The sequence below is a fragment of the Spinacia oleracea genome, chromosome 1 (assembly GCF_020520425.1).
Source record: "Spinacia oleracea cultivar Varoflay chromosome 1, BTI_SOV_V1, whole genome shotgun sequence".
NCBI classification, from domain to species: Eukaryota; Viridiplantae; Streptophyta; class Magnoliopsida; order Caryophyllales; family Amaranthaceae; genus Spinacia; species Spinacia oleracea.
In genome coordinates, this window is record NC_079487.1 from 112758261 (window position 1) to 112784765 (window position 26505).

At 34.9% G+C, this 26505-nt stretch overlaps 3 protein-coding genes and 3 non-coding genes across 9 annotated transcripts; 2 read left to right on the top strand and 4 right to left on the bottom strand.

Moving 5' to 3' along the window:
- Positions 1-599: 599 nt before the first annotated feature.
- On the top strand, positions 600-6210 carry LOC110785489 (BEL1-like homeodomain protein 9). Its single transcript, XM_021989936.2, has 4 exons — positions 600-1333; positions 4573-4922; positions 5039-5099; positions 5482-6210. Exons 1-4 carry the CDS (start codon positions 854-856, stop codon positions 5923-5925), a joined length of 1335 nt encoding a protein of 444 aa, XP_021845628.1. The 5' UTR covers positions 600-853; the 3' UTR covers positions 5926-6210.
- Positions 3583-3655, bottom strand: TRNAK-CUU (transfer RNA lysine (anticodon CUU)). The gene has a single exon. It is a non-coding gene; the product is annotated as a tRNA-Lys (tRNA).
- On the bottom strand, positions 3762-3834 carry TRNAK-CUU (transfer RNA lysine (anticodon CUU)). Its single transcript has one exon. It is a non-coding gene; the product is annotated as a tRNA-Lys (tRNA).
- On the bottom strand, positions 3967-4039 carry TRNAK-CUU (transfer RNA lysine (anticodon CUU)). Its single transcript has one exon. It is a non-coding gene; the product is annotated as a tRNA-Lys (tRNA).
- An 8293-nt stretch (positions 6211-14503) lies between the features above and the next one.
- On the top strand, positions 14504-19864 carry LOC110785488 (uncharacterized). 2 transcript variants are annotated; one of them, XR_002532624.2, is made up of 8 exons: positions 14504-15021; positions 15933-16109; positions 16216-16365; positions 17901-18002; positions 18093-18163; positions 18271-18338; positions 18706-19002; positions 19336-19474. XR_002532624.2 is itself a non-coding variant. In XM_021989934.2 (7 exons), the coding sequence occupies exons 1-7, from the start codon at positions 14827-14829 to the stop codon at positions 19572-19574; spliced, it is 1002 nt and encodes a 333-aa protein (XP_021845626.1). In that variant the 5' UTR covers positions 14505-14826; the 3' UTR covers positions 19575-19864. The 2 variants fall into 2 exon arrangements, 1 of the variants encoding a protein (XP_021845626.1); XM_021989934.2 differs by lacking the exon at positions 18706-19002 and having other exon boundaries at positions 14505-15021; positions 19336-19864.
- Positions 19865-20432: 568 nt separating this feature from the next.
- Positions 20433-25713, bottom strand: LOC110785486 (protein DA1-related 2). Of its 3 annotated transcripts, none has more exons than XM_021989933.2 (12): positions 25105-25713; positions 24754-24908; positions 23133-23220; positions 22841-22985; positions 22515-22635; positions 22262-22345; positions 22040-22159; positions 21707-21919; positions 21556-21618; positions 21354-21469; positions 21211-21269; positions 20433-21069 (listed from the first exon to the last, which is right to left on the bottom strand). In XM_021989933.2, exons 1-12 carry the CDS (start codon positions 25151-25153, stop codon positions 20750-20752), a joined length of 1533 nt encoding a protein of 510 aa, XP_021845625.1. In that variant the 5' UTR covers positions 25154-25713; the 3' UTR covers positions 20433-20749. The 3 variants fall into 3 exon arrangements, with proteins under 3 accessions (XP_021845625.1, XP_021845623.1, XP_021845624.1); XM_021989931.2 differs by having other exon boundaries at positions 24754-24932; positions 25105-25711; XM_021989932.2 differs by having other exon boundaries at positions 23136-23220; positions 24754-24932; positions 25105-25708.
- Positions 25714-26505: the final 792 nt, after the last annotated feature.

Here is a 26505-nt window from a genome sequence, read left to right on the forward strand (position 1 = left end):
AAATTGCTTAATTCTTCTATTGTCATTGGACACCATAACCGAATATATAAAATATGATCAGCTTGTAAATAATTATTTGCTTCTTTATTCATTAGATTATTTGATACCCAAATCAATTTACATATGGGCTAAGTTTATGAATTAAGTTACATATTATTTCAATTTGAGCTTATTATATGTTAATGATTAGAAACTTTAATAATTAAATTGGAATTACATGAAAACTTGAATGAGGTCTCAAAAGGTGAAAAAAAAAGTCCTGGTCCTAAAAGGGGGAAAAAACGAAAAGGTTAGTCCTCAAACTTTTGATTTATTTTAACCTTTTAACCCAAGGGTCTAACCTTTTATGTACTCTAGTTAAATTTGGCTGGAAAAAGGGAATGAGGTCCCAAACGGTGAAAAAAAAGGTGTAGGCCCTAAACGGTGAAAAATTTAAAAGGTTAGACCCCATTTATTAGCTTAACTCTGTTATGATGCGTGCACTTATAAGGATGGTGTCGAATTTATAAATGTTCATTTATATAAACATAAAAACGAATTATGGTGTACTAATATTAAACAAAATAGACTAAAAAAATGTACGTGTTGCAATTATTTTAAGACGGGATATCAATAGAATAGCATGGCACTATCACTATACAAGTGTGATTGTCCATTTGTGTACAAAAGAACAGCTCTCCTCATCTTTACTCCAATAGTCCAATTCATCTGCCTACCTCCCATCAAATCATCAACTCCCATCCTACTACCCTCTCTACCTTCTTTTTTACATAACCCCTCAAAATATAGTAATCTCTCCTTTGCCTCCCTCTTAATTCTTTCCATTTTCTTCCACCGTTAATTTTCTCTCTCCATGGATGACCCTTTCCACGTCCCTCAACAAAGCAGAAGACACAAACTCCGCTACCACCACCACCACCACAACCACCAAGACGACGATGTCATCGTCAACCCCCAACACCACCCTTTTCTCTCTCCTCTCCAAATACTCCAATCAACTTCCTCCGCCTCAACATCAGCTGATCACCCATCACTAATGGCGGCGGCATCTACCAACTTATCACTCTCCTCTTCCTCAACCCACGCGCGCGCGTACCTTCCTTCTCCAGTTGGCCCATTCACGGGGTACGCCTCCATTCTGGGCCGATCTAGGTTCCTCCGGCCCGCTCAGGACCTTCTGGAAGAAGTCTCCCGTGTAAGTGGAATTCCCCTCGACAAACACGGTCGTCCTAATAACAACATTCTAGAAGATTCTGGAACTTTGTTTAACGACACTGATGATGATTTGTCTCTCCGGTGTAGTAATCCTAACCTCGTTTCCATGCTTCATGAGGTACGTCTGTGTTTATCTAATCTTCCGTACCATCGTTAATTAACTGCTTTTTTTTTATTTGCCAAATTAATTACGCTACGGAGTATATTAGTGTGTTATACTCCATGCATTGTTTTAGTACTCCGTACTTTAGTTTATCCTAAAGACGTGCGTGCATTTTTTAACATTTTACATTCTAGTTTGTGTGTGATTATGGGATGGTGTTTACAAAATTACTTTATCCGTTTTTTTTACCACACTTTTCTGGCACGATATTTGAATAAGTGATTAGAGAAGGTAAATGGCCGACCATTTACCTAATCCTTTCCTCCTATTCATGATCAAATTGTTTTAGTTAATCTGTCCGTATACTTTCTCTAATCTTCTCCGTAATTATGTACTAAAGGGTATATTTGAAACAGAGAAAGTGTAACAATACTACAATAGGTTTTTTGGTGTTAGTTCTTGAGTTAGAGCTTTTCGGGAAGATGTGATAGTGTAATTTGAACTAACAGTCGTATATTTGTCCAAAATCAATAATCATGATACAAAGTAGTAGTCTAATTTAATACGGAGTTGTCTACTACGAAGTATGCATCATAAGTTGTACGGAGTAACAATTAATTTCGAACAAATGGAGTGATACGTTAATGATCTGATATATTTGTACGGAATACTCCATATATGTTTAATTTTGTACTCCGTAATTGTCATTAGAAATTTAATACGGAGTACCACACTACTCCGTAGTCCGTAATGACAAATGAGAGTGATGCGTTGATTGATAGTTGCTGACTTGCTGACACTGTGGACTAGTTTGTATTTCTTGGGATAAATATATAAATAAAAAACAATAATGAAATCATGTATCTCTCTCTTCTGGTGCACTGGCACTCTGGCAGTGAGACATAAAGATGTCAAGTCTTGTCAAAACTTATTAATCAAATCATTTCCTTCACATCCTCCCCACCCAACTTTCTAAATATTCTTTTTTATTTTTCCTTTAGCTATTTTCCACCTGTATAAATATGTTTTTTACCTAGTACGGAGTAGCTATTTTCCACCTATATAAATATGTTTCTTAATTACACTTTTTTCCCTTTTTAGCTCTATGATTGAGTTGATGAGGAATTGATTATTACTTGTATTAATGAATTAATTATTCTGTTTTTTAAGAAAGTGTATAAGTTGTATTTATAGAATGGTCAGTCTGATAAGATTTTCCTGGTTTGCTACATTAGATCCTAGAGGAGGTAGTAGACTAGCTAGGGGAACCAAGTTGATCAGTAGTTTAGATTTTGATTATGAAACTTTTTAATCACAAAGAACGTTAAGAAACATTAGTGAAATCTTCTTTTTAACATCATGCTCAATCACTCTTTTGTTTACTACGTGTCTCCGTCCCTTTTTTTTTATTGCTCTATTGCTAAATTTTACTTAATTAAGAATTGGGTAAAGTGGGATCATGCGGAGCGGCATAGAGAGATACCAAGTGAGAAAACCTACCATTAAGGCATGGGGCCATCTCAAAAGGACATCCCAAATAAGAATATGGGCAAATCAAAGAACGGAGGGAGTACTCCGTGATAAAATGTAGGGCGTACGTCCATTGTAACTAGGGAACCATTATTAGTTTAAATTACACCAATTTTTGAATGGAAAACATCGAGGGGAAATCGTTTTTCTTTGTTTGTTTCTTACAAGAAAAGTTATAAAGGAAAAAATCATAGAAGTAGAAATGAGAGATGGATATATAGGAGAAGAGAAAATAAAATGTAAGGGATGGAGAGGGAAATGTGACATTCAACATTTTCAGAAGGAAAATTGTTTTTTCTCTGGAGAAAGTTGTTTTCAACCTTTGGGAAAATTATTTTCTACCATCGACAAAACAAAGTAAAGGAATATGGAAAAGTTACTTTTCAAAAAAGTATATTCGGTCAAAATAAATAAAGCCTACCCATCAATCACTTTATAGGGTTTTCCTGTATGTTTAAACTATGATGCACGAACATGGTAAAGATATGAGTCTAATTGTTTCCAAAATGTTTCGGATACGCGATGCTCATTTCTTGTAATCCTTATCCGTGCAACCAAGGTTTGAAAGTTTGAAGGCTTGGGTGTAGACGTGTAGTATATGGTCTAGGAACTTTGAAGTAATAATGATTGCAAAACTTGAACAATATGCCTATAGTAATGTAGTGAACTATCCGATGCACTAGTAGGATTCGAGACGCAGTTAATGAGTGTGTGTGGATCTCTTTTTAAAAAAACGCCCACCGTGGGGCTCGAACCCACGACCACAAGGTTAAGAGCCTTGCGCTCTACCAACTGAGCTAGACGGGCTTGTCGTTTGAAGCACAAGAAAATGCTTAAAGTAAAATACTAGTATTAGAAATATTGGAAATCCAACTCTGTTGTTGATAATGTTATCAAGAAAAACAAAGGATTACGCCCACCGTGGGGCTCGAACCCACGACCACAAGGTTAAGAGCCTTGCGCTCTACCAGCTGAGCTAGACGGGCTTGTTGTTTATGATCAATAGAGTGACGTAGCAATTTAATCATGACCAACAGTTCAAATTCGCTTTTAAAATTTGCAGAATCTGTTACAGAAAACTAGCATCTCGAAAATGTTGTTTTGAAAAAATAAATATTCGCCCACCGTGGGGCTCGAACCCACGACCACAAGGTTAAGAGCCTTGCGCTCTACCAACTGAGCTAGACGGGCTTCTTGTCAAATAAATTTGCTCATAGGCTTAATGAAAAATTATTAGCTTCTGAAATGGTAGCAGAATTTACAACCAAAAATGGCACTATATAAAATCACCCTAGATAGTACATAGTCTTTTAGCTCAAGCAGAGGCAAAATGATACTCAAAAACTTAGCACCCTCTTTCTAGACTAGTCGTAGTTTATTGATCCTTAATACGAGTAGATTTTAAGATTCTACTCATATTTTTCTTGTACGTGGATATTCAATGATTTTTTAAATTATATGTGGCATAGCATAATGGTGATATTTGTTGCTTCGCTGAAAACAACTACCTTTTTCTTGGAGAAGTTACGACTTAGAGGGCTGCATAACAATTGGTTATAATGTTGTACTACGAGTAATATTTGTTTGTTACACTGTTGCAGTGTTGCAAATTTTGAAAATAAAAACCCAAATGGCAGTTTGTATGTAATAGGTATCCTGAGTGTCTGTCCTGTTTGACATTGTATCTCTTTTGATGTTGATCCTTGTTATTAATTTGTGTTTAGGTTTACAAGAGATATAAACTGTATTGCCAACAAATGCAATCAGCTGTTACATCATTTGAATCTGTCGCGGGACTTGGAAATGCTGCCCCATTTTTATGCTTTGCTGTTAGAGCCATGTTTAGGCATTTCCAGTGCTTAAAGAACGCCATCCTAGATCAAATTCGCGTTACTAGTAAAGCTTTTGGTAATGTAGACTCCAGGAGAGATTCTACTCCAGGTTCCTGCTCAGAAGACAAAGGTGGTCCGGCTTCTAACTTTCTTCAACATCCTGTGTGGCGATCCCAAAGAGGTTTTCCTGATAAGGCAGTTGCTGTTCTCAGAAATTGGCTATTTGAGCACTTTCTGCACCCGTAAGAAAAAACTTAATTCGCCCCTCAATATTGCATTTACTTCATGAGACAAGAAGCTTCTAGTCGTTTATGTTCATGAATCCTGTTTTCTGATGCTGTTGACCTCTTGATTTCAGTTATCCTACTGATTCTGACAAGCAAATGTTGGCGGAGAAGACCGGCCTATCAAGAAGTCAGGTTAGCTCTTGTTTGAGTATAGCCTTGTGTTGATCATATGAGTTACAAATCTGTGTTTCAACATTGAAACATCCCTTTGAAAATAAAAGATACACGAGCCTTTGGTACTCAGAATACTGGTTCAAGTTCACAAATTTGTCTATTTTAATCTGTTATTCAGACTTAAGTGTGCCATATAGTGTTTATGTTCAAGTTCAGAATATAGTGTTTACTCAGAATATAGTGTTTATTCAGACTCAGAGTACTGGTTCAAGTTCACCCATCTGTCGTTGAATCATGAACCTTAAATAATTGAATGAGTTCAGTTAAATCCAGATAAAGGTTTTTCAGGTAAAATACAAATCATATTGAAAAGGTCTTCATTTTTCCTATGGACGCGCAGGTATCTAACTGGTTCACCAATGCAAGAGTGAGGCTGTGGAAGCCGATGGTGGAAGAAATGCACGCGCTTGAGAGGAAAACTCAATGCTCAAAGGCAGAAGATACTGAGAGAATTGTTAATTTGTCAAATGACCATCAAACTTCACTACATTCCCAGCTTTCTGAGAAGGACTTTCAGACTACATACTCACATAGAGAAGAGGATAATAGTCAATGTAAGCGCAGTAGGATTGAAGCCTTTGCAAGAGCAGAGCAGGGAAAGGAACAACTTCGCAGGCTTTGCAACCGTCTTCCAAGCAACCAGGTTCTTGACATAGGAGGAAGTCACACCGGACAACAACATTTAAGCCATTCTTCTGCTATGGGCAGCAATCAAGATAATACAACCGGGTTGTCGTGGTCCAATCATGGTCAAATTGTACCATTTTGGCTTGCCAAACAATGAGTTTCACAATTCGATCTTGGTTCTTGAAAGTGCAAAAGTGGAATCTCATATGAATTTAAAGAGTATTTTTACTCAAATTTGTCTAGGAAAATTTTATGTAACTGCCTGCTCTGCTCAACTTTGAGAGTGGCTGGAATTCGATCTTTGGGTTCAGAATTCAGATTGCTCCAGATGCGAGCGTGTGTAGCTTGTGGAAAGGTGAGAATAACTTGTGTTAGAGGTATTAGATAACTTCAGGTTTAGCATTGTTAAATACTCCGTATAATCCATGGATATGTTCGTCCATCTTCCTTCGCCGATAAAACCTTGTTTGAATATTTGTATTTTGTATGTGAAATATTCGGGGTCACATAATCTGCCACAAAGGAACTCTTATCTGAGTTATGGCCCCTTACTCAGGAAAAGCTTAATTCAGAAATACATTGTAGACTGAGTCCGGATCTTCTAGAGTTTTAATAAAACTCTACAAGGTAGATTTTTATCTAAACCATACATTTTAAAATCAATGGCTCATATTGATCAGAAAAAATAGGAGAACTTTTGGAAAGATAATATTTGAACCATTGATTTTTCATTCAATGGTTGATATTATTTTAGAACTCTAGATGATCCAAACGTTTGTGGGCTGTGGAGGAAAGAATTTATATTATCAAAAAAACACTCCCAATTATGACCGTATTAATTGAACATCCTAAATTCTGTGTCTCTCTTGGTCTTTTACTCTTTTCTATATTAAGGTTATAATAGTTCGAAATTCGAGTTGAGAAAAAGTCAAGGAAAGAGTGAAAAAGTGTACACTAGGAATTGTCTCACATTGGTAGAAAATTGTCATTTTAATTTGTTTATAAAGTGGGGGGTTGGTACACTACTCGTTTATGAAAGTGAGAAAGCGGTCTTGATGTACACGCATGTGCCGGCCGGATTGGACTTGAAATTTTGATTCGCGGCTGTGGGGTGGATTTGCGTGCATTACCTGGGCTTGCCTGGATTGGATAGAATGGGCCGGAATAATTCAAAGGGTAAATTTTATGTGCTGAAAAAAGAAATTTGCATGGATTGGGGTTAATGAATTGTGCCTGAAATTATTCCCCCAAATAAGAGGGTAATGAGTTGCCCTAGCAGTCTAGCACCCTAGATTAAATGTTCCACGGGTAAACTTTACCCATCTCAAATTCTTAATTTTTCGCGTCATTCTCCCTCACTGCTCCAAAGGGATCTCTCTCTTCTCTCAAATTGCAGACCTACGGAGTACGATTAATCAAGTTTTCTCTCTCTTTCTATTTGTCTCTTCCTTCTAAATCACTTTTCAACATTGTAATTTGGTAAATTTTGTTGTTGTTTATCAATCATTTTTGCATATTTTATCCCAAATTTGGTCTTTCTGGATCTACGATTACCTTCCAATAATAATTTTTTTGTTAATCAACTTATCGAGTACAAATCTAACCTATTCCTCCTCGAACTTTTTCTGTCTATTGAGGTAAATTTCACCAATTTTTTTTAATTTCTAGGGTTTTGGGTTTATGTTAAGGGTGTGTTCGGCGGTAACGTTTGAGGTAGCGGGTAGCGTTTTGAATTGTAAAAGTTTTAAGTGTTTGGTGTGGTAGCGGGTGAGGTAACGGTTAGCGGTAGAGGTAGCGGTTGAGTAATTTTTGTCAAATGTTAAAAATAGGAGTGTTTGAAAAGTAGCGGGTAGCGTTTGATAAAAATTATAATAAGGTTCTAAACCATTTATATACTTTTCATTGTATTTACAATCTCAACCGTTACTTTTACCAAACATGCATATTATTACCCGCTACTTTGACAGCTAACCGTTGCCCGCTACTATTGACCGCTACCCGCTACTCCAACCGCTACCCGCTACTCAACAGCTAAAACGTTATCCGCTACCGCTAGTTCTGCCGACCATTTCCTAATTCAGTATGTGAATTGGAGTTTTGAGCAATTTCGGTTATAAAATTGGACCAATTTATGATAAAATGCTCCAAGGAGATGGACCGGTGAAGATGATGCAATGTTGGTTCAGTTTTTGGTGGAAATGAATTCTGATGAAAAATGAAAAGTTGAAGGTGGCTTTAAACGTATTGGAATGACAGGAGCAGGGGCGAGAGTAATACGAACTTACGAAGGAACAACATGTTCCAAAATAATACCAAACCCAATAATACATTATCCTTCTAATAAGTTACCTTATACAAAATTAGTCTTATATGCACGTGATGTGTGCGTGAGTATAAAACCAAAAGTTTTGTTATTACATAGGCAATAAAAATTATTTACAAAGTTTATCTAAACAAATAATTCGTATTATGCATCATCTATTCATTTGTATGAAAAATATCTAAAGCGCAACTATGTAACCCACTCATGCCCTTACATGATAAAAAAAAAAATCTAAATTGTAAAGCAACATAAAGATATTGAACATAGTAGTGTTACGATCACTTGTTTATTTTGGTTGCAATGTTGCGTAACCACGTATATTCCTCCACCCTATCGTTTTGTAACAACTAATATTATAAGAATGTCCCAGATTAAAATTTCAATTTTTGGAGTAACACCCACGAAAAAAGATGTATTAAAACATATTGAATTATTTTTTCCAAGATCCGAGTGCGTCCATTAGGCTGCATAAATGTAAAAGTTGTATTTGTATTATAAATACAATATGAGTCATCATGTTGTATTTATAATCTTTCTTTTTATATTGTATCATAAGTCCTCAATATTCTGTCAAAAATCGTGTAATTGATAATTTTAATTAGTTAAAATAATTAGGACACTAAACCTTTTAAATTTTCCCATTATGACAATGTTTCTCTCACACTTTCCCAATGTCATATTTTGGATAAAAGTGAAACATTATCATTAAACGTAATTTGCAATGTTTAAATAAAAAAGGAAGAATCTTTATTAACTTTAATTGGTTGTTAAATCACGTGCATGATGTTAAACGTAAAGAATAAAAAGGGACATAGGGAGTAAAGTAACTGAGTAAGAGCTTATTTTGTTGGTAGTACAATAGTACTTCTTATTTATTAATTTGAGGGGGGAAATTAAAATAATTTGGTGAAAGAAAAATAAATTTCTACAAAAAGGTAAAATAAGAAAGAAAACCCCCAAATGAAAATTTTCTCTCAAACTCCACCTCCCAGAGTCGCAGTTGTTCATTTCCTCCCTTGTTCCGATTCTTCCAATTAAAACCCTCCAACATAACCACCGTGTTTTAGTTGTATACCACCTCTAATCGGCAGTGCCGCAGCCGCTCCCATTGTTGATTTTCGATTTGGGGGACTCCCATCCACCTCTCCTTCTCTGCCGATGTTGTTCTCGTCGTTGACGACAATGTATAACATCTTTTCCTTATCTATTTTCTATTTTGGCACCGACTTTTTTTATTTTTATGTTGATTTATTAGTGATTTTATAGATCCAAAAAATGTTTGTACACACTCTGTTGCTGATATGATGTTCAAAATCATGTTAATTTTTATTTTTTTTGGACATACTTCTAGCCTAATTAGGTGGTCAGTTTGTTGTGATTCAATTGTTCTAATACAATAATGGCGTGATTTTGGGTCTAAGCAGTAAATTATATTGTGATTAATGATTATGGTTGTGGTTCAATTATTCTGATACAATTATGGCGTGATAAAATACAGGATTCTTTCCGTTTCTTTTTCATCTTCCTTGCCTGATTGAATGTGATTGATTGCACCAAAATTGAAGTTTAAACATCTAATTAGCCAAAAATAGATTTTCAGTTTTTAAAACCAGTAATTAATCAGTATTTTAAAATAATAAATTATTTGATTTACAGTAATATGTAATTGTAAGAGTACTTTTGTCTTTTTAATAGGAATAGGGACACGAAAAACATGATTACTAAATTAACCTCAGTTATTCCTTTATAAAATAGAGATTTGCTAGTTTTTAGTTCCCGTGATAATTCCTTTACATTAGGATTTAGTCCCCCTAATAAATACCCTCTTAACTCTTAAGTCTTAACCATTACTTCCTTGAGTATTCACCTAAATCCAGGCAGGCCCAAATGTTTGTTTCCATGAGTTGGGCCATGAACCTGGGAAGTAATGGTGTTTTCTACCAATCTCTGCGATTCGGTATTTGTTACGGAGTAGACGGTAGGCCGGTCTACTCTGGGCCATAGCAATAGTAATTTAGAAACGTGAAACATGAAACATGAAACATGAAACATGAAACATGAGGTGCATAGATTTGGTTGAGAATTTGTAGCTGCCTTGCTGTTTTGATTTTGACTAATAGTTTGGCCGTCACTTTTAAGTTACTTGGAACACGCATTCTCATTTCTCAATACGTACGGATACTTAGCTGGTAGGAGTACTCGTAAGTCGTAAGTCGTAAATCGTAAATTAGTCTTGTTCTAAAGTACTCCCTACTAGCTATATTAGTTTGGTTTTTAAAGATTTAGTTAAAACCATTTAATTAATTCCATGGTAAATTTCCAGGAGTATAAAATCATACTATAACTTGACGTCAAATTTACTAGCAAAAACCATTGTTTAATGAAAAGACTAATAACACAAAAATGACAAATAAAATAAAGTGTGTCATGATGATGATAGAGAATCGAATTTCAGACCATGCAAAAACATTTACTTAGAATAAGCCAATAAACCCAACTGGCTACCAAGAGTATGTGATAACTATATATACAAGTATTCTGTAATATTTAAAGAGAATCATAGGGGAGGCCATGACCCCCCTCAACTCCCTCATTGTATTTTAACATTAAATGTTTGATACTAGTTTGGTTAGTTCATTTCCAGTTTTCCCTGACCATATCACATGTTCTCCAATCTAGCTCCATATATGCCTATACGCCTATACGGGATATGATCATTTGACTAAAAAATACGTTATCAAAGCATTTTTCTGTTCACCTACACTAAGGTGTTTTGTTCTATACTTCATGTTTCTTGGTTTGGTTGGTTTGATATATATTATCTTATTGACAAATTTATAAGATTAAAATTATACTTCCTCCGTTCTTTTTTAAATGACACAATTATTTAGGCACGTTTGCTAATGCAAGATTTCAAACATTAATAACTTCAAATATGGATAAAGAAAAATTATAAATGTTGATATTTAAAAAATATTTATTGAGACAAATCTAATAAGATCTCATACGATTGTGTATTTTCTTAAATATAGTCCACCAAAGGAAGTCAAAAGAACTTGCATGAATAGTGTCCAAAATCCAATTATGTCATGTAAATAAGAATGAGGAATTATAATGTGAGATTTTGTAAGATTTGTCTCAATATATACACATAGTACTTTTTATTTTAAATCCTAACTTTTACTCCCTCCGTTCCTAAATACGTGTCCACTTTGGACATGTACACGGTAATTAATAAAATTGAATGGTGTGTAATAGGTAATGATTGGAAATGTTTTTTTTTTGGAAAGGAAAAAGTAGATAATTGTTTATTGATAAAGTATAAATAAAAGTGGAGATGGTGATTGAAAAGTGGAAAAAGTGTAGAATGTGTAAGAAAAGGTAATAATGATGTATAGAAAAGTGGGAAAAGTGTATGGAAAAGTGGGAAAAGTGGGAAAAGGTGTATGTCCAAAAACGAAAAGTGGACACATAAAAGGGAACGCCATAAATGGGAACTGGACACATATTTAGAAACGGAGGGAGTATCATTTTTTATAAATATGGAATCAAAATTAGATGAGGCTTGAGGTGAAAAGGTGAATGATTGACTAGAAAAGAATTGGTGGTCATTTTCTGATTTGAATGAGAGGATACCATCCACTCCAATAATCTATGGGCTATAGACATGGTCACCCACTCACATGTAGTCTCGTCAACAACTAATTAGCACCGTCAATTGTCTCAAAATATAATTTAGATTACACAAGAATTGCATGTACCCGGATAAATAAAAACTTTATTTACACATTTGTTGTGTTCACCTAATTTTTTATTTATTTTTTTTAAATTTAACAAATTTTATTTTAGTTATAAGTAGTACTTCGGTTTATTTTACTAAACTTACACTACAAGAAATTGTACTATTAACGACGGGAAATCCCGTCGCGAAAGGTCAATAATCGTTGATTAACGACGGGATTTCCTGTCGTTAACCCGTCATAAAAGGGGGCCGTCGTTAATAGAAAATTCCGTCGTAAATTCGTCGTAAACCCGTCGTAAAAGACATTTGCGACGGTTATTCCCGTCATTGTTTGGTTGTTAGCCCCGTCGCAAAAGGATTTTGCGACGGGATTTTTGACCCGTCGTCATTAGGTTGTCGTTAAAGATACAAATTCTTGTAGTGTTATCTAAACATGTTTTTCTTGAACAAATGGTTTTGCACACGTAAGGTGTACAATAAATTTATTGTACATCATGATAATTTCTACCCATTTGTTTGTAACTTCTACCTTGTTTTTTGTAACTTATAATTTATTTTGATTAACTTTTATATTATATAAAATAAATGATAGATAAATTTTTAAAGTGTTAAATGATTCATTTTATAAATTATTAGTGATTTTGAAGAATTTTATTTTATTAATATGAAAAAAAATTATCACTAAAAAATATATAACTTTTACATATATTTCGTAGAAGCTTAACTTTAAAACATTTTGAGTTAATATTTACTCCGGTATACATATTTATTGTACACCACTTATAAATAATAATTTGTATTTCCTAAAATAAATGCAAATAAGATGAACAAAATAAAGCCTTAATTTTTCCTAGTTAATTAACTCGAGTATAAACAGTAACAAAACTGTACATATGTACTCAAAAGTGCGACCAAATTCCACGTGTCACAACGATCGTTGCACCATTATGGTTAAGCCAATTTTAATTTTTGTGCACTCGGATGCACCTTATAAAATGACTAATCAAATTCATTGAAAGACTTAGGCCCCATTTTTTCCACTTAATTCCAACTTCATTTAATTCAGTCTATGAACGATTTTGCTCAGTCAAACTGAATTCAAAAAACCTGGGTGTTAATTTAGAATCAAACGGACCTAAACTAACAATTTGATCTAATGGGCCAAACTAGAAACGCTAGGGTGAATAAGTATCTCACCAATTCTCCATATGTTTCATCTCAAAACTCTATTAATCTCTATCACAATGTTAAGAAAATAACAAAAGACCCTCTATCAAGGCAATAAGAATCACAAACTTTTATATAAGATGGTCTTTTGGGTAAAGACCACCTTATAGTGGGTTGGGCTGCAATTTCGTTGGCTACAAAAGTTTTAGTTAAGATTTTCTGAGTTTTAGTTATGATTTTCTGAGTTTTAGTTATGATTTCATATGTTTTAGTTATGATTTTATGAGTTTTAGTTATGATTTCAGAAGTTTTACGTGTTTCTAAGGTTAGTGGAGATTAAAATTATTTTAGTTAGTATAAAGTTTGTTTAAAAATCATAAATACTCAACTCGCAAGTGTAACTATTTTATTATTCAATTAGTTACAATTTTATTGCTTTTAGTTTTGTTTTACGTTTTACACTAGTTTAGTTAATACTATAAAAACAAATTTATGAGTATTATATAGTTACTATTTTTTGAGTTTTAGCTAAGAGTTTTTGAGTTTTTAATTACGTATTTTTGAGTTCTAGTTAAGATTGTTTGAGTTTTAGATAAGATTGTTAATTTGAGTTTTAGTTAAGATTTTATGAGTTTTAGTTTAGATTTTTTGAGCTTTGGTTACTTATTTTTAAACTTTAGTTAAGATTTCAGAAGTCCAGTTATGACTTTCTGGGGTTTAGTTATGGTTTTCCGAATCTTGGTTATGATTTTTGTAGTTTTAGTTAAGATGTTTGTGGTTTTAGTTAAGATTTACACTAGTTTGTTTAGTAAAAGAAAAATTCTGATTTTTTTAGACACCAAAGTAAATTTTTTAAATGATGACGTTAATACATTGACGCGAACAATATTTCCTTAGCGTTTTTGTTAGACGGTCTAACACAAAATTTACCCTATAAGAATTCTAAATTATGTAGGAAACAAACACCCAATTATATTAGGACTCCTACTAAAATAAAATACATCTTTTTTTTTTCTTCGCGTAAACTCATATCTAGCTAAACCATGTAGGATTCCTACTAAAGCATTAAAATGACTATCCTAACAGAGCTAGGAATAAGCCCGGTAGACTCCATGCACGCTTAAAACAACTGATGTTGACTTTAAATATAACAAAGCCACTCAAATTCACATCAAAATCATTTAATTCAGTTCAGATAATTTCGATCCAAGAGAATACGGAGGAGATCCTATATACTCCGTATATATGAATTTTTTTTTTTTTTTTTTTATTTTTATAAAAGGTAAGGAAAAAGAGCTTAGGAGCCCCTCCGCACGAGGGTGCAACCTAAGTAACTCCGTATATATGAATTGACAGCGTGTGGATATCCTTTGCCCACCTCGTACTCCACTCCGAATGGAGTGTAAAGACCATAATATCCCTAAGTTAACGAAGCATATTCGATAATCAAAACACAAGCGCATAAACCCTTCTTTAAAGATATTCTCACACTTTCCTTTCTTTACTAGGAGAGTAAAAATGTCATAGTCGGTTTACGATTAACGAAGTCGTTTTAACCCCCTCAATATAAACCTAGACCACCTGTTTTCACCCTCTTCGTTCAAACTACGCAGGAAAAAAATACACCCAAAAACTTTCAATTTCTAGGGTTTATACTTTCAATTCCAGATTACTATTTTTGCATTTCATCCCCAAATTAGCTCATTAAAAACCTCTAATTTTTCGTTGTTAATGGAAATTTAGGGTTTCCTTTCTTTTGAATTGTCCTAAAGAATCCGCGATTTTTTGGTTGTAGAAGAGAGGGAGGAGAGAGAAAGTGATTCGTAATGCAGACGGAAGCGAGGGTAGGTGTAGTTGTAGATGGAGGACAAAGAGATGGATGTGCGCGTAAATACGTACAGGTGAAGCAACAGCAACAAGCCCAAATTAGCACGATTTCTCAGCTTCTCGCCGGTGGAATTGCCGGAGCCGTTAGTAAAACTTGCACCGCGCCGCTTGCTCGTCTCACCATTCTCTTTCAGGTGAGAGAATCTGAACTTGATTAATTTTTAGGTGGGAAAGAATTTGTTTTTCCATACTTTCCCAATATGTATTTTTAATTTGATTTAAATTTGGGTACCCTTTTTATTGGGGTTGGTTAATTTTCCGTACCCTTTCAGGTGAGGGAGAGTGCGAATTGTGAATTTTTTGTAACGGGGTTTATTTTTGTTAATTTGATGGTATTTAATTGAGGGTTTTTTGGTGTAGTTTTTCCCTGTTATTGGTGGGCACGTGAAAATGTTGAGTTGATAAATTTTGTGCAATGGTTTTCTGTGTTATAGCTGATAAATATTGAGCTGAACACGATGCAGACTATTAGGTTTAATTGAAAATTAACTTTTAGATGATAGGAAGCGTTGTAGGCAGCTGGAATTAAGAGGTAAAAATCGCCTGAAACGTGTTATGGAGTATCAAACCAGTGAACACTAAACAATTGATAGAACTGACCAATGTAGCAAGTCGTAGAATGTGTTATTTCTGAAATGTAGTATTGCTTGGTAACTAGTGTTGAGTTGAATGATTTAATGGATTAATTGGATTCAGAATTTTCCCATTAGAGTCAGGCGGTGATAACTTGAATGTATTTGGCAGCTGATAGTGGTGGCTATTTAGTAATTTTTTCCCCTAATGTAATGTTTGCTACCATGAGCTCTTTAGTATGATTTTTTTTCCCATGTTGTTTGGTGCTTTTCTTATCCTTATTGTCTCTAATTGGTGCTCACCAGATGCATTTAGTCTTTACTGCCTTACTGGTTATCTTTGGTCCTTAGAGGTGATTGTTTTAATATTTTATGAGTAGTTATTTTTCAGCTGAGGTCGTTTCGTGTTTTGATTGGGCTGCTTAGAAAGATGTATCGATTCATTTTAAGATGGTTACTTTTTGTGTTTTTAGGTGCAAGGCATGCACTCAGATGGCGCAACATTGAGGAAAGCTTGCATTTGGAGGGAGGCTTCACGAATTATTAACGAGGAAGGAATAAGAGCCTTTTGGAAAGGGAACTTGGTTACAATAGCACATCGCCTTCCTTATTCTGCTGTCAGTTTTTATTCATACGAGCGATACAAGAATGTTGGTATCCATGTTCCATAAGCTTACAGCTTACATTCTCATACTCACAAAACTTATTTGGGTGCTGGATTGTTGTTCTGACATTTTCTCCTAATATGTCTTGCAGCTTCTGCAGTCATTTCCCGGATTAGAAAGTACTAGTGAAAATATAGGTGCACATATCTTTGTGCGTCTGTCAGGTGGCTTTTTAGCTGGAGTAACATCTGCAGCTGCTACTTATCCTCTAGATTTGGTGAGAACACGGCTTGCTGCACAAGTAAGTTTCTTTATCCGAATTCCACGCCCTCCGGGGTTTTTTAAGTGTACCACTTTGACTAGCACATACTCTTGAGAGGTTTGAGTTGAATTTAATAAATTAATATGCAAGTGCAGTAATGGGTTAATAAAAAAGTTGATAGTGGGGAGTTATATATTTTGATGGTGTAGCTGTATAAGTGTGGGGACAATGGGAGAGAGAGAAAGATTACCATGAGAGGAGAGAGACATAGCATTAAAATGTTGGGAGAAGATATTGGTGTTCATTTGCTCAATCATCCATGTCTTACGTTGAACTTTGTTTTTTCTCCTCTTCATCTCATTTCTAATCTGGACTGTCGGGCTACTTTTCTGCTGTATGTATTTGTTTGTGTGTATTAGTATTTTGTAACACACCAAAACTTATGTCTGTAGCTTTTAATGGATAGGTTCACTTAGAAATGTGCTTTATTATGTTGAACTAATGAAGCACAAAATATGTAATGGAAAATTCATGGTTTGGCTAGCATGACTTAAATCTGAAAACAATAGGTCAAAATCGGTTGATTAACTTGTTCTCATTACTACCACTTTTAAGCAACATCCATACAGATTCAAAAAGTAGAAACATCATGAAATTATAATGCTACCACTACTTTCAGACAGAATTCCATCAAGGCTTCAAATTCCCACAAATAAAAGTGACAAAGCAAAAAGATAAGTAGATCATCACTTTTCCCATGATTTTAATACTACCTCCATTTCATAATGATCTTACCTCCATTTCATAATGATCTTACACTTTCTGTTTTACTCCGATTCATACTGTTATTTACATTGTGCTTTATACTATTTTTGGATATGAAAATGTACCACCTTACCCCTCCTTACCCTACACGATTTACATCACTTTTTTCTTACTTTTTATTCGTTTTTTTTCTTACACCCATCCGCTTTTTTTTACACCATCTCTCTTACTTTATCTATATTTTATTATACTCATCCACCTTTTTACACATTTCATCACAATTGTCTTAATATTTGTGCTATCTAGTAACTGTAAAAATCATTATAAAACAGAGGTAGTAGATTTTACCCCCTTTCAAACTATACAGTATGAACTAGGTCTAGCAAAGCTCACACAACACGATAGCCTGGCATGAAATAATTGAGTTTGGGTCAAGAGCTATGGATCCATTTTTATAATTTGGATTGATATTTACCTGACACGAAATTAAGTGGGTTTGGTTTGGGTTGAATATTTCAACCCGAAACCGACAAACTCAACCTCAAGACCGTTTACTTGGTGGGGTGAACATAAACCCGCTAAGAAAATCCAATACGATAAATGTGTTGTTTAAAATAGTCAAAAATTGAAATAATAACAATGTGTTTTATGGCAATCCTGCCCAAAAGAATTATTTGGCAGAGAACAAAAGCGGCAAAATGTATGTGTTATTTCAATCTTTGAAGTTCAACTTAGATTGCACTGTTCATTTTTTTTCTCAACTTAGAAACTCTTACATATGTTGATAACTTTGTATGACATTCTTGCAGACAAATGTGACATATTACAAAGGTATAGGGCATTCGCTACGTACCATAAGTAAAGAAGAAGGTTTGCTTGGTCTTTATAAAGGGATTGGGGCAACACTTTTGGTATACTCTCATTCTTGTCTGTCCAACATCTATTCTATGCTGTTGAAGGATTTTCCTATTAACGGTTGATTAACCAACTTTCTTTTGTAGAGTGTGGGGCCAAACATAGCAATCAGCTTTACTGTGTACGAGACCTTGAGGTCTCAGTGGCAGTTGAAAAGGTGCTTACTATGTTAACTTTACTCTTAAGTCTTAACTGATATCAATATGCCTTGTTTTTCAACTATCTCATGTCAAACTGAGTTATTTCCATATTTTTGGACCACAGGCCTCAGGATTCCGTTGTGCTTGTGAGTCTTGCTTGTGGAAGTATTTCTGGCGTTGCGTCATCCACTGGTGAGTTACTTTAAACTTGCTCTACTCTATGAAGCTATTTTTTTAAAAAATATATTTTTAGTCAAGTACCACTTCTGTGTTTTATGAAGCATGTTCTACTAACACATATGGGTGTTGTCACTTGACCTGGTATGATAATTGACCTAAATGGAATTTCATTCCCGTAGAAATGTGTGGCTGTCAATGTTTTGACATTAACATGTTTCTATTTTGCATTTTGCTGAGAATTGTCTCCTGATTCCTGGAGAATGCCAGCCTGGAAGAGAGGTCTCCGGATGACTAGTTAGATTAATTAGAGTTCGTTGTTTAGATACGCCTGCATATTATGGAGAAGTTGATACTTCAAGTTATTATGCTTTTGATGCAGAGAAACAGGTTGAGGTGCTGGCTCTGCACTAAATGTCTAACAAGACTGACACTAGAGCCAGAAACCAGGAAGTTGTTAAATTTGCGCTTATGATTTTTCAGGGAATTAAATTAAAATTTATCCTAATACTTGAAATTTATTTGACTCTTTTGATTCAAAAGGGTCATGCTTGGATTAACTCATCTTCGAAAGTCTGCCAAGCATTGCAGTTGGTCCCTTTTGTAGGGAAGCACAGCTCTCAGATGATTTGTGAAACCTGTTCTCCTATGCCAAATGTGAGAGGCTTCCTCTAGTGAGGTATGCTTCTCACTTAGGCTTCCTATGTGGTGGATGGTTTATAAAGACCAAGTCTTGCAAGTTCACTTGTTATATTTCAATTTTACGTAACTTTTTATATTTCCATGTAGCTTGAGAAAATTATTAGTCCTCTTCCAATGTTGGGCATTAGCAATGCTAGCGATAGCAACTGTTTAAATTGTACATAAGTAATGGTGATCAATGTCACCTGTGAATCTGTGATTCATGTCATCTTTGTTGGTAATTTGATTCTGTTGAAACACATATCTTTGTTTGAAAAACCTAAAGGCATGAGATTTTGTACTTACTGATGTTATGTTGCTGAAAACGCAGCAATTTTCCCCATTGATTTGGTAAGAAGAAGGATGCAATTGGAAGGAGCTGGTGGTCGTGCACGTGTATACAACACGGGTATTATAGGTACATTTAAGCATATCATCCGGTCAGAAGGATTAAAAGGACTGTACAGAGGGATACTCCCGGAGTTCTACAAGGTTGTCCCCAGTGTAGGCATTGTTTTCATGACGTACGAGACAATGAAGAAGCTTTTGTCGAATAATTCTGTAGAGTAGTAGCTTTCCTGGTGGATACAAAAAATCCGGAAGGATGTATTCAGATTGACATAGAAGTTTTCTCATTGATGCCATTATCACTCTTTTCCCTTGGCCTAGACTGGTGGCAAATTTTGCTTCTGTCACCCTTAGAAATTTTACTTGTATACAACATTGAAAATGTTTATTAATGTCAGAAGGTTGTGGGAGATATGCTCATCTCACTTTCTCTAATATTTCATTCTGTTTGTTTGTATATGGTACTTTTAAACACTTTCTCTGTAGAGTTTGTAAAGAAAAATATTTTGTTACTCGATACATCGTATTGATTGTTGGTTTTTCTTTGTTTTGAGATTGATCTTAACTTCCCCAAAACAGATTCGCTTGTTTTTTTTTGGTTTTACTACGAGGAATTTCCAACGCCATCGACGAGTGGACTAATCTACAGTGGGAGTTTGCATGGGTACCTCGATGGGCAGCATCCTTCTCAGTTGAGGTTTTTTCCATTCTCAAGGCTCGAACCCGAGACCTTGGTTAAGGGTCATCATGCTAACCTCAATTGGTAAAACAGATTTGCTTTTAAGTTGTAAGTCAGTAAGTAGTTTCATTATTTCTGTAATGTTTAATTGTACGTTTTGCAGGGAAATAAAGGCTAAACCCGACTTTCCATTATGGTTGGGCCAAACTTGATTAATCTGTATTGAAACAAACCCGCCATTACAGAAGTGCTATGGTCAAAATTTTAATACTTCAGACATATAATCTAGTATTTTAAAGTGTAAAGAACTTTAAAAAATGAAGGTAGTATAATATAGTGGCTATAGCCGATGAACTGGGAAGAAATAAAGGGGAGAGGTGGATAGATTAGCCAACGAGAACTCAAGGTCAAAATTACATTTTATCATATAATGATATGGTAATTCAATTGATAACAGTAACATAAAATAAAAAGATGATTTCTCAACAAATATATGGTAGTATTTGACAGATTATTATATAACCGCGTAAAATCTAATAAATGTGATATGTAAATGACCCCATAAAAACCAAGGGTGGAAACTCATTTTAAGATTTCCATGGTCAGTTGACGTTGAATACTCTTGAGAGTTGAGATCGAAGAAATGAAGGAACTATCCTGTATGTGTCAAAGAGTGTGAATGAAATAGGCAAGGAAAGGAGGGATCTTAATTCTTGTTTTAGATTGGAAAACTTCCAGTAAGACGTATATGATCTAATGTACGGCGTAAACCATATTTATTGACAGCTGCATTTGCTGATCTGAAACCTCCACCATAAGCTGGAGAAGCATCATGTGCAATCTGGTGAAGGAAGAACTCCCCCAACTTCTTCTCAACATCAGAAGTCTTTCCCTTCTTTGAAGTTGAAAATGAAGATGTTGAAGCTGTTGATGTGGATGCCATGTTTTTAAAACCAGGCATCACCTCTGACTCAAGCCACATATATGAAAGCACTTGACAGATTCCCTCCTCAACTTCAGGACTCAGATTGCGGTACCCTGCACAATTTTATAAAATCAATACTAGATAATTCTATCTATGAAAATGGTTGATGCTTCCAGAAAACACAGATGTTTCTCATTTTCAATGCATTACCAACTTCAGGGAAAGCTTGAGTAGTTCTATAATAAAGATATTACCTTTAAGACGTAACCATCCATGCATCAACTCATGAGCAAGTATAGCACCCGTTAACAACCTGCGTGTAGCCAGCAACTGACCCAATCAGCCTCCACTATGAGCTAGATTCATTTTTGTAACAACTATCTGTTGCTAGGCTTACCTTGGCAAACCATATAGAACAAGAATGGCTGTAACTTCACATCTTCGGGTTAGTTTCTGAGGTTGTGTTCTCATTCCTACCAATCTATGTCCTCCGATTCTTGGCCTTCTGAGTATCTGTTGATTTGGCAAAGGCTATATAGTTGACATAAATGGCGAATAAAATTATATCCAAAACGTGAACACGGGTCATAAGGTCTTACACTGGTCACTGTCTGCTCTTCAGAAAGACATAAACCTCTGGTTTCTGGCATGTGATGAAAGCCCTAAAATACAACCAATCATCAGATTAAGAGATTGACAAATAAAAAAAATAAAGTTAAACAAAAGTAGGTTGAGAAATACTAGAGTTACATTTTTCTCCCCTACAATAGCTTCATTTAAGGCCTGCCGTTCAACCAAAAGCATGGGAATCTGTTGATCAATTCTCATGTTCATCCCTTCATAGTAATCTCTAATGGCATGATAGAGAGGTTGGCAATCACCGGTATCCATGATGGCAGATTCCATGCACTCTAAACATAAACTCCTTCCATCTCCTAAGGCAATGTACCTTGTATTCCAAGACTTCAAAATGGAAAAAATTAGGAATAGTCACATAAACCAGATCTTGCCATTAGCATGCAGTGTTCTATTAATATGTTAATATTGTTTGGTAAAGGCACAAGTTTTATTGCTATAACGTACCTCTAAACGTTCACAACTGCAGCAACGGGCTGTCTGATCATGCTCATGTGAGGGACAATATTTCTGCGACCAAAATGGGTGGCACCGATACTCAATTAATCCAGCTGTATTTGTTGGGATCTGCAAATGAAGATAAGACATAATACAGTTATTAATTCAGGTATAAAAGCTCATTCTGATGGGAAGCTCTAGTAATACCAATATTAGTTGGCAATTCCTTACAAATTGATGACAAACTTCACATTTCGGATGGGTTAACTCCTTGAAACAGGTTTTGTGGTATGGATCCTTCCCTGACAAAGAAAACTTGAATCAACAGAAAAAAGTAAGATATGTTTCAATATAAAGAAATATTTGATAATAGTTTCGACAGAAAAATGTATACATGTTTGTAGCAGGGGAAATTCAGAAGTACAACCATAGTAAAGAAAGACAGGAAACAACAATTTATAGTTACAAAGGAAAACTGGAGTACCTCATGTTCAGTGATGGGGTAACTGCAAGAACGACAACAAAAGCATTCTGGATGGAAAAAGGTCCCCATGCATCCAAGATAATTGCCATACCCAATTTCACCATTGCATCCGCTGCATAATCTGCAATCCAGAGCATTAACGACAAGTTAACATATGCATTTCAAGAATGTAGATGTCCATTACATTGACTAAACTTTATTAGAATGAAGACTAAAAGCCAATGGAAACTAGCTCTCAAGTTTATATAGATTTGATGGACAGTTGCAGAAATCAGAAGACTGTGTGACAAAAACAAGGTGGAAAAATAATAAAAGATATTCTGTACCTATATCCTCTAGGATAAAATGGGACTGGATCATAAGGAGGATAATCAGGATAAGAGGGCATATAGGGTGTATAGGAAGGTCTGTGGAGGCTATCTTGTAGTCCCTTTGCAGTATTTTCATCATTGTCTGTGCGCCGTTTACAGCCTGGAAATGCAACATAAAACTCATTCAGTGAAAGGATCATAGAGAAATGGATGAAGAAGTGTCAAGTTAGGAAATATGGATTAGAAAGAGAAATTACGGAATGAAGAGCAAACCAGTAGGGCTCAATTCTTATTCAACAATACCTACTACCTGGTCTTTTCAAGTCATCTGACAAAGAGAACGCAAGTGCACGGTCTAACTCTTCCTGGTCTTTACTTGCTCTGGGACGATCATCCTAATGGCATCACAAATACAGTTTAGTCTTTTACACTTGCTAATCTGAAGCGCAAAATAATCAATCCAGCAGCCAAAATAGAGTCTAATATAAGAAATGGTGATATTGAAAAATGAAATCATGTTCTATGCTGGGGCGCAAGTTTTTTCCTGGTAACTAAACATACACACAGTTGTTTAAGATTTCAAAGTTCAAACAACATGGATGAGAAGATAAAAAAAACCTGTTTCTAACAGCAAATAAGTGAAGTAAAAGGTCTGCACCCACAATTTATTGCATGTAGGCATCAGAATCTGTCATTAATATAAAAGAGACTAATTCTATCCTTCTGATGAACAAACATGTTACTAAAATCAACACATCATTTTCTCTTTTATATAAATGATGTGTTGATTTTAGTAACATGTTTGTTCATCAGTTTAGTTGATGAGAAACCAAGGCAAAGAGTTGGTCTACAATTAAGGTCTACTATGTGACAAGAAAAAAACACCTCCTTTCAAATTCAGGTGTTTGAAACTCTTTTCCATCCATACTTAGTGGTTTTAATTGTTGAAGTCAACTTGTCATTATCCATAGGTAAACATGTGATGTGATGTAGTAAAAACATAGTTCACTCTTTACCACAATGGAGCCTACGCGCTAAAGTGCTGCATCTTTTCATAGTAATTAATGTTGACTAAGTTTGTGTAATAAGGCAATTTTCTATGTATAACCGGTTGTACCTTGTGCACAGTACAACCAAGGCTATTTCTTCTCCCATGTGCTTGTATCATATGAGCACATGTGCCAAAAATAACCTTGGTGGTACGATGAAGATTCCCATGTAACATTTATGATTTATGAACGGATATGGGAGTAGGGGATCTTTACTGAACACGGTTCTCGTTACATTACAAGAAGTTATCAAACAATTAAAGATCTCTGATATCATATTGCTCCAAATATACATGGACTCATGATCTGAGTTATCTTTTGCTTGGAGCAGGTGCACAGAGAATTTGGGATGCCTGGACTACAAGCAACCCCCCAACCCAAAAAAAGCAGAAAAAGAGAACAAAAGAGAAAAGGAATCCCTGTATGATCTTTTTCTTGGTCACCCTTAATTATCTTATAGTATAGTAAAAATGTTTTATAAAAATAATAAAATATATATCCTTGCAAAATACAGGTTAAAAGTAAACTTTACAGAAATTACGAATTTTTCCCCGTTTAAAAAAAAAGCTTTTTGGTCCAACTCTTGTAGTAAAGATGCCATTACCACTTTCTTATGGAACAATTATCATGTTTCATCAATGATAAAAAACAATGAAAAAGTGCAATAGCATCAACTAGTGCCTACCTAACAAAATTGAACTTTGGAAGAAATGATGTAGGCAATAAACCAGCTTCATTTCAATTGATGATGCTATTCTACATAATATATTAGAAAGATATATCATTTGCTCATAATAATTTGTTGGTTAGAATGACTTGTCAAAGATCAAGATCAACTGAATTGCCAAAGCGAGTAAAAGTTGTGTGCACAATCCTTACCAATGATCTAGAAGGTGCCCGCCAAACCATGTTTTCATCCTCAAGAAACTGCGGATGTCGACCACCAGCTGATGAACTGCGACTAGACCCACCACCACTACCACCACTGCCTTTAAATATCTTACTCAGCCATTTCATAAACCGCGATTTCTTCTCTGTATTTGGAGGAGCAGAAAGCCCTGTTAATCATTATTACCAACCTCAGAAGCTAGTAAACATAAAAAATAAAAAGTCCAACAGAATTAAACAGACCCGGATCAAGCTCGAAGCTTTACGATTCATTTAGGCATTTTATCGAACACATGGGCTGCTTAAAGTGAGAAAAAAGGAGACAGAAGAAGGGGAGCTTACCATAAATGCAAGGCTGGGAAAGGTGGTGTATTTGAGTAGCATCAGCCATGAAAATGGAAGTGTATGTATATGTATTATGTCAATATTTGTGTATGTATAAGAGTATAAGAGATAGTCGTCTGCCGGGATTTCGAAAAGCGAGAAAGGGAGGTTTTATGGAATGAAAAGGACCCAGAACAGGGAAGAAGAGAGAAAGGGAAAGAAAGAAAGAAAGAAAGAGAAGAAGTAAAGGGTGGGGAAATAAAGGGGGTTTTTGATGTGCAATTAGAGAGAAGATTGGCAATTTTGGCATCGTAGAAAAGGGGAGAAAACCGCAGAAATTGTTTTTAAAAAAATGGAAGAAAAACGAAAGAGATTCTTAGCTTGGAAAAGAAAGTTAAGATTGATCGCAGAAAAAATTAAAAGAAAGAAAAAAAAGAAAAAAAAGGGGGGAATCTGATGAGGAGGATGATCCCCAAAAAAGGTGGTTCGGATGGCTGAGAGATTGGGGGAGTCGAGGCTAAAAAATTCCTTTTCTGTGGAACTGGAAAAGGATTTCTCTTGAGAATCATTTCTGTGAGAGAAGAAAAGCAGAGTTTTAATGGAGGATTTTGAATTTCAACCAACTTTCCCGGGTAAAATTTAACTCAGCTGGGGACAAGGACAACTTGTTTAGTGTGATAATTGTGTTTATTGACTAATTCAGCCGTCGTTTAAAGAGGCTTAATAGTGTCCTATTTTTTAAGCGAGTTTGTTAAGTACCGAATGCGGGAGGTGAAAAGGCGTTTTGAGGATTCTCTAACTTCATACAGAAGTATGAGGCGTTTCTAGAAAAGTGAAACATATGATAAAACTAGATTAGATTCCGTGCACGCACGGATTATGATATTTTTTTTTACAAAATATTTAACTAAATATCTTCAAACTAATGCATAATTATAAAAAAAATTAAACATACTCATTTATATTTATTCATCTAATATGTATAGTATATATGTGTAATATGCTACTTTGACCGACACACCGAGTGAATATAATTTCCATTACTAATGTACCGATTTGAATAAAATATTATAAAAACAAAAAATTAGCAAAATTATTATTACGTGGTATCTATTATTGCAATAATTATAACGAATATTTTTTCCATACATAGATACGGAGTAGTTTATAAAAAGGGTAGAGAATAAAATAAAATAAAAAATATATTTTAGGAAGTTGTTTTAGGCGGGAAAATTCTACACCAGGAAGTGACATGTGTAATTCCTGGTGTCTGTTTTAGTATATAGTAAAGTAATAAATAATAAATTGTTCGATTTTTGGAATTGGGTTATTGTTCATTTTGATTGAGACATGTACAATATGAAGTTTGAATGATGTAGTCTACTACAATATTTTATTGATTCGGTAGTATTTTTATAG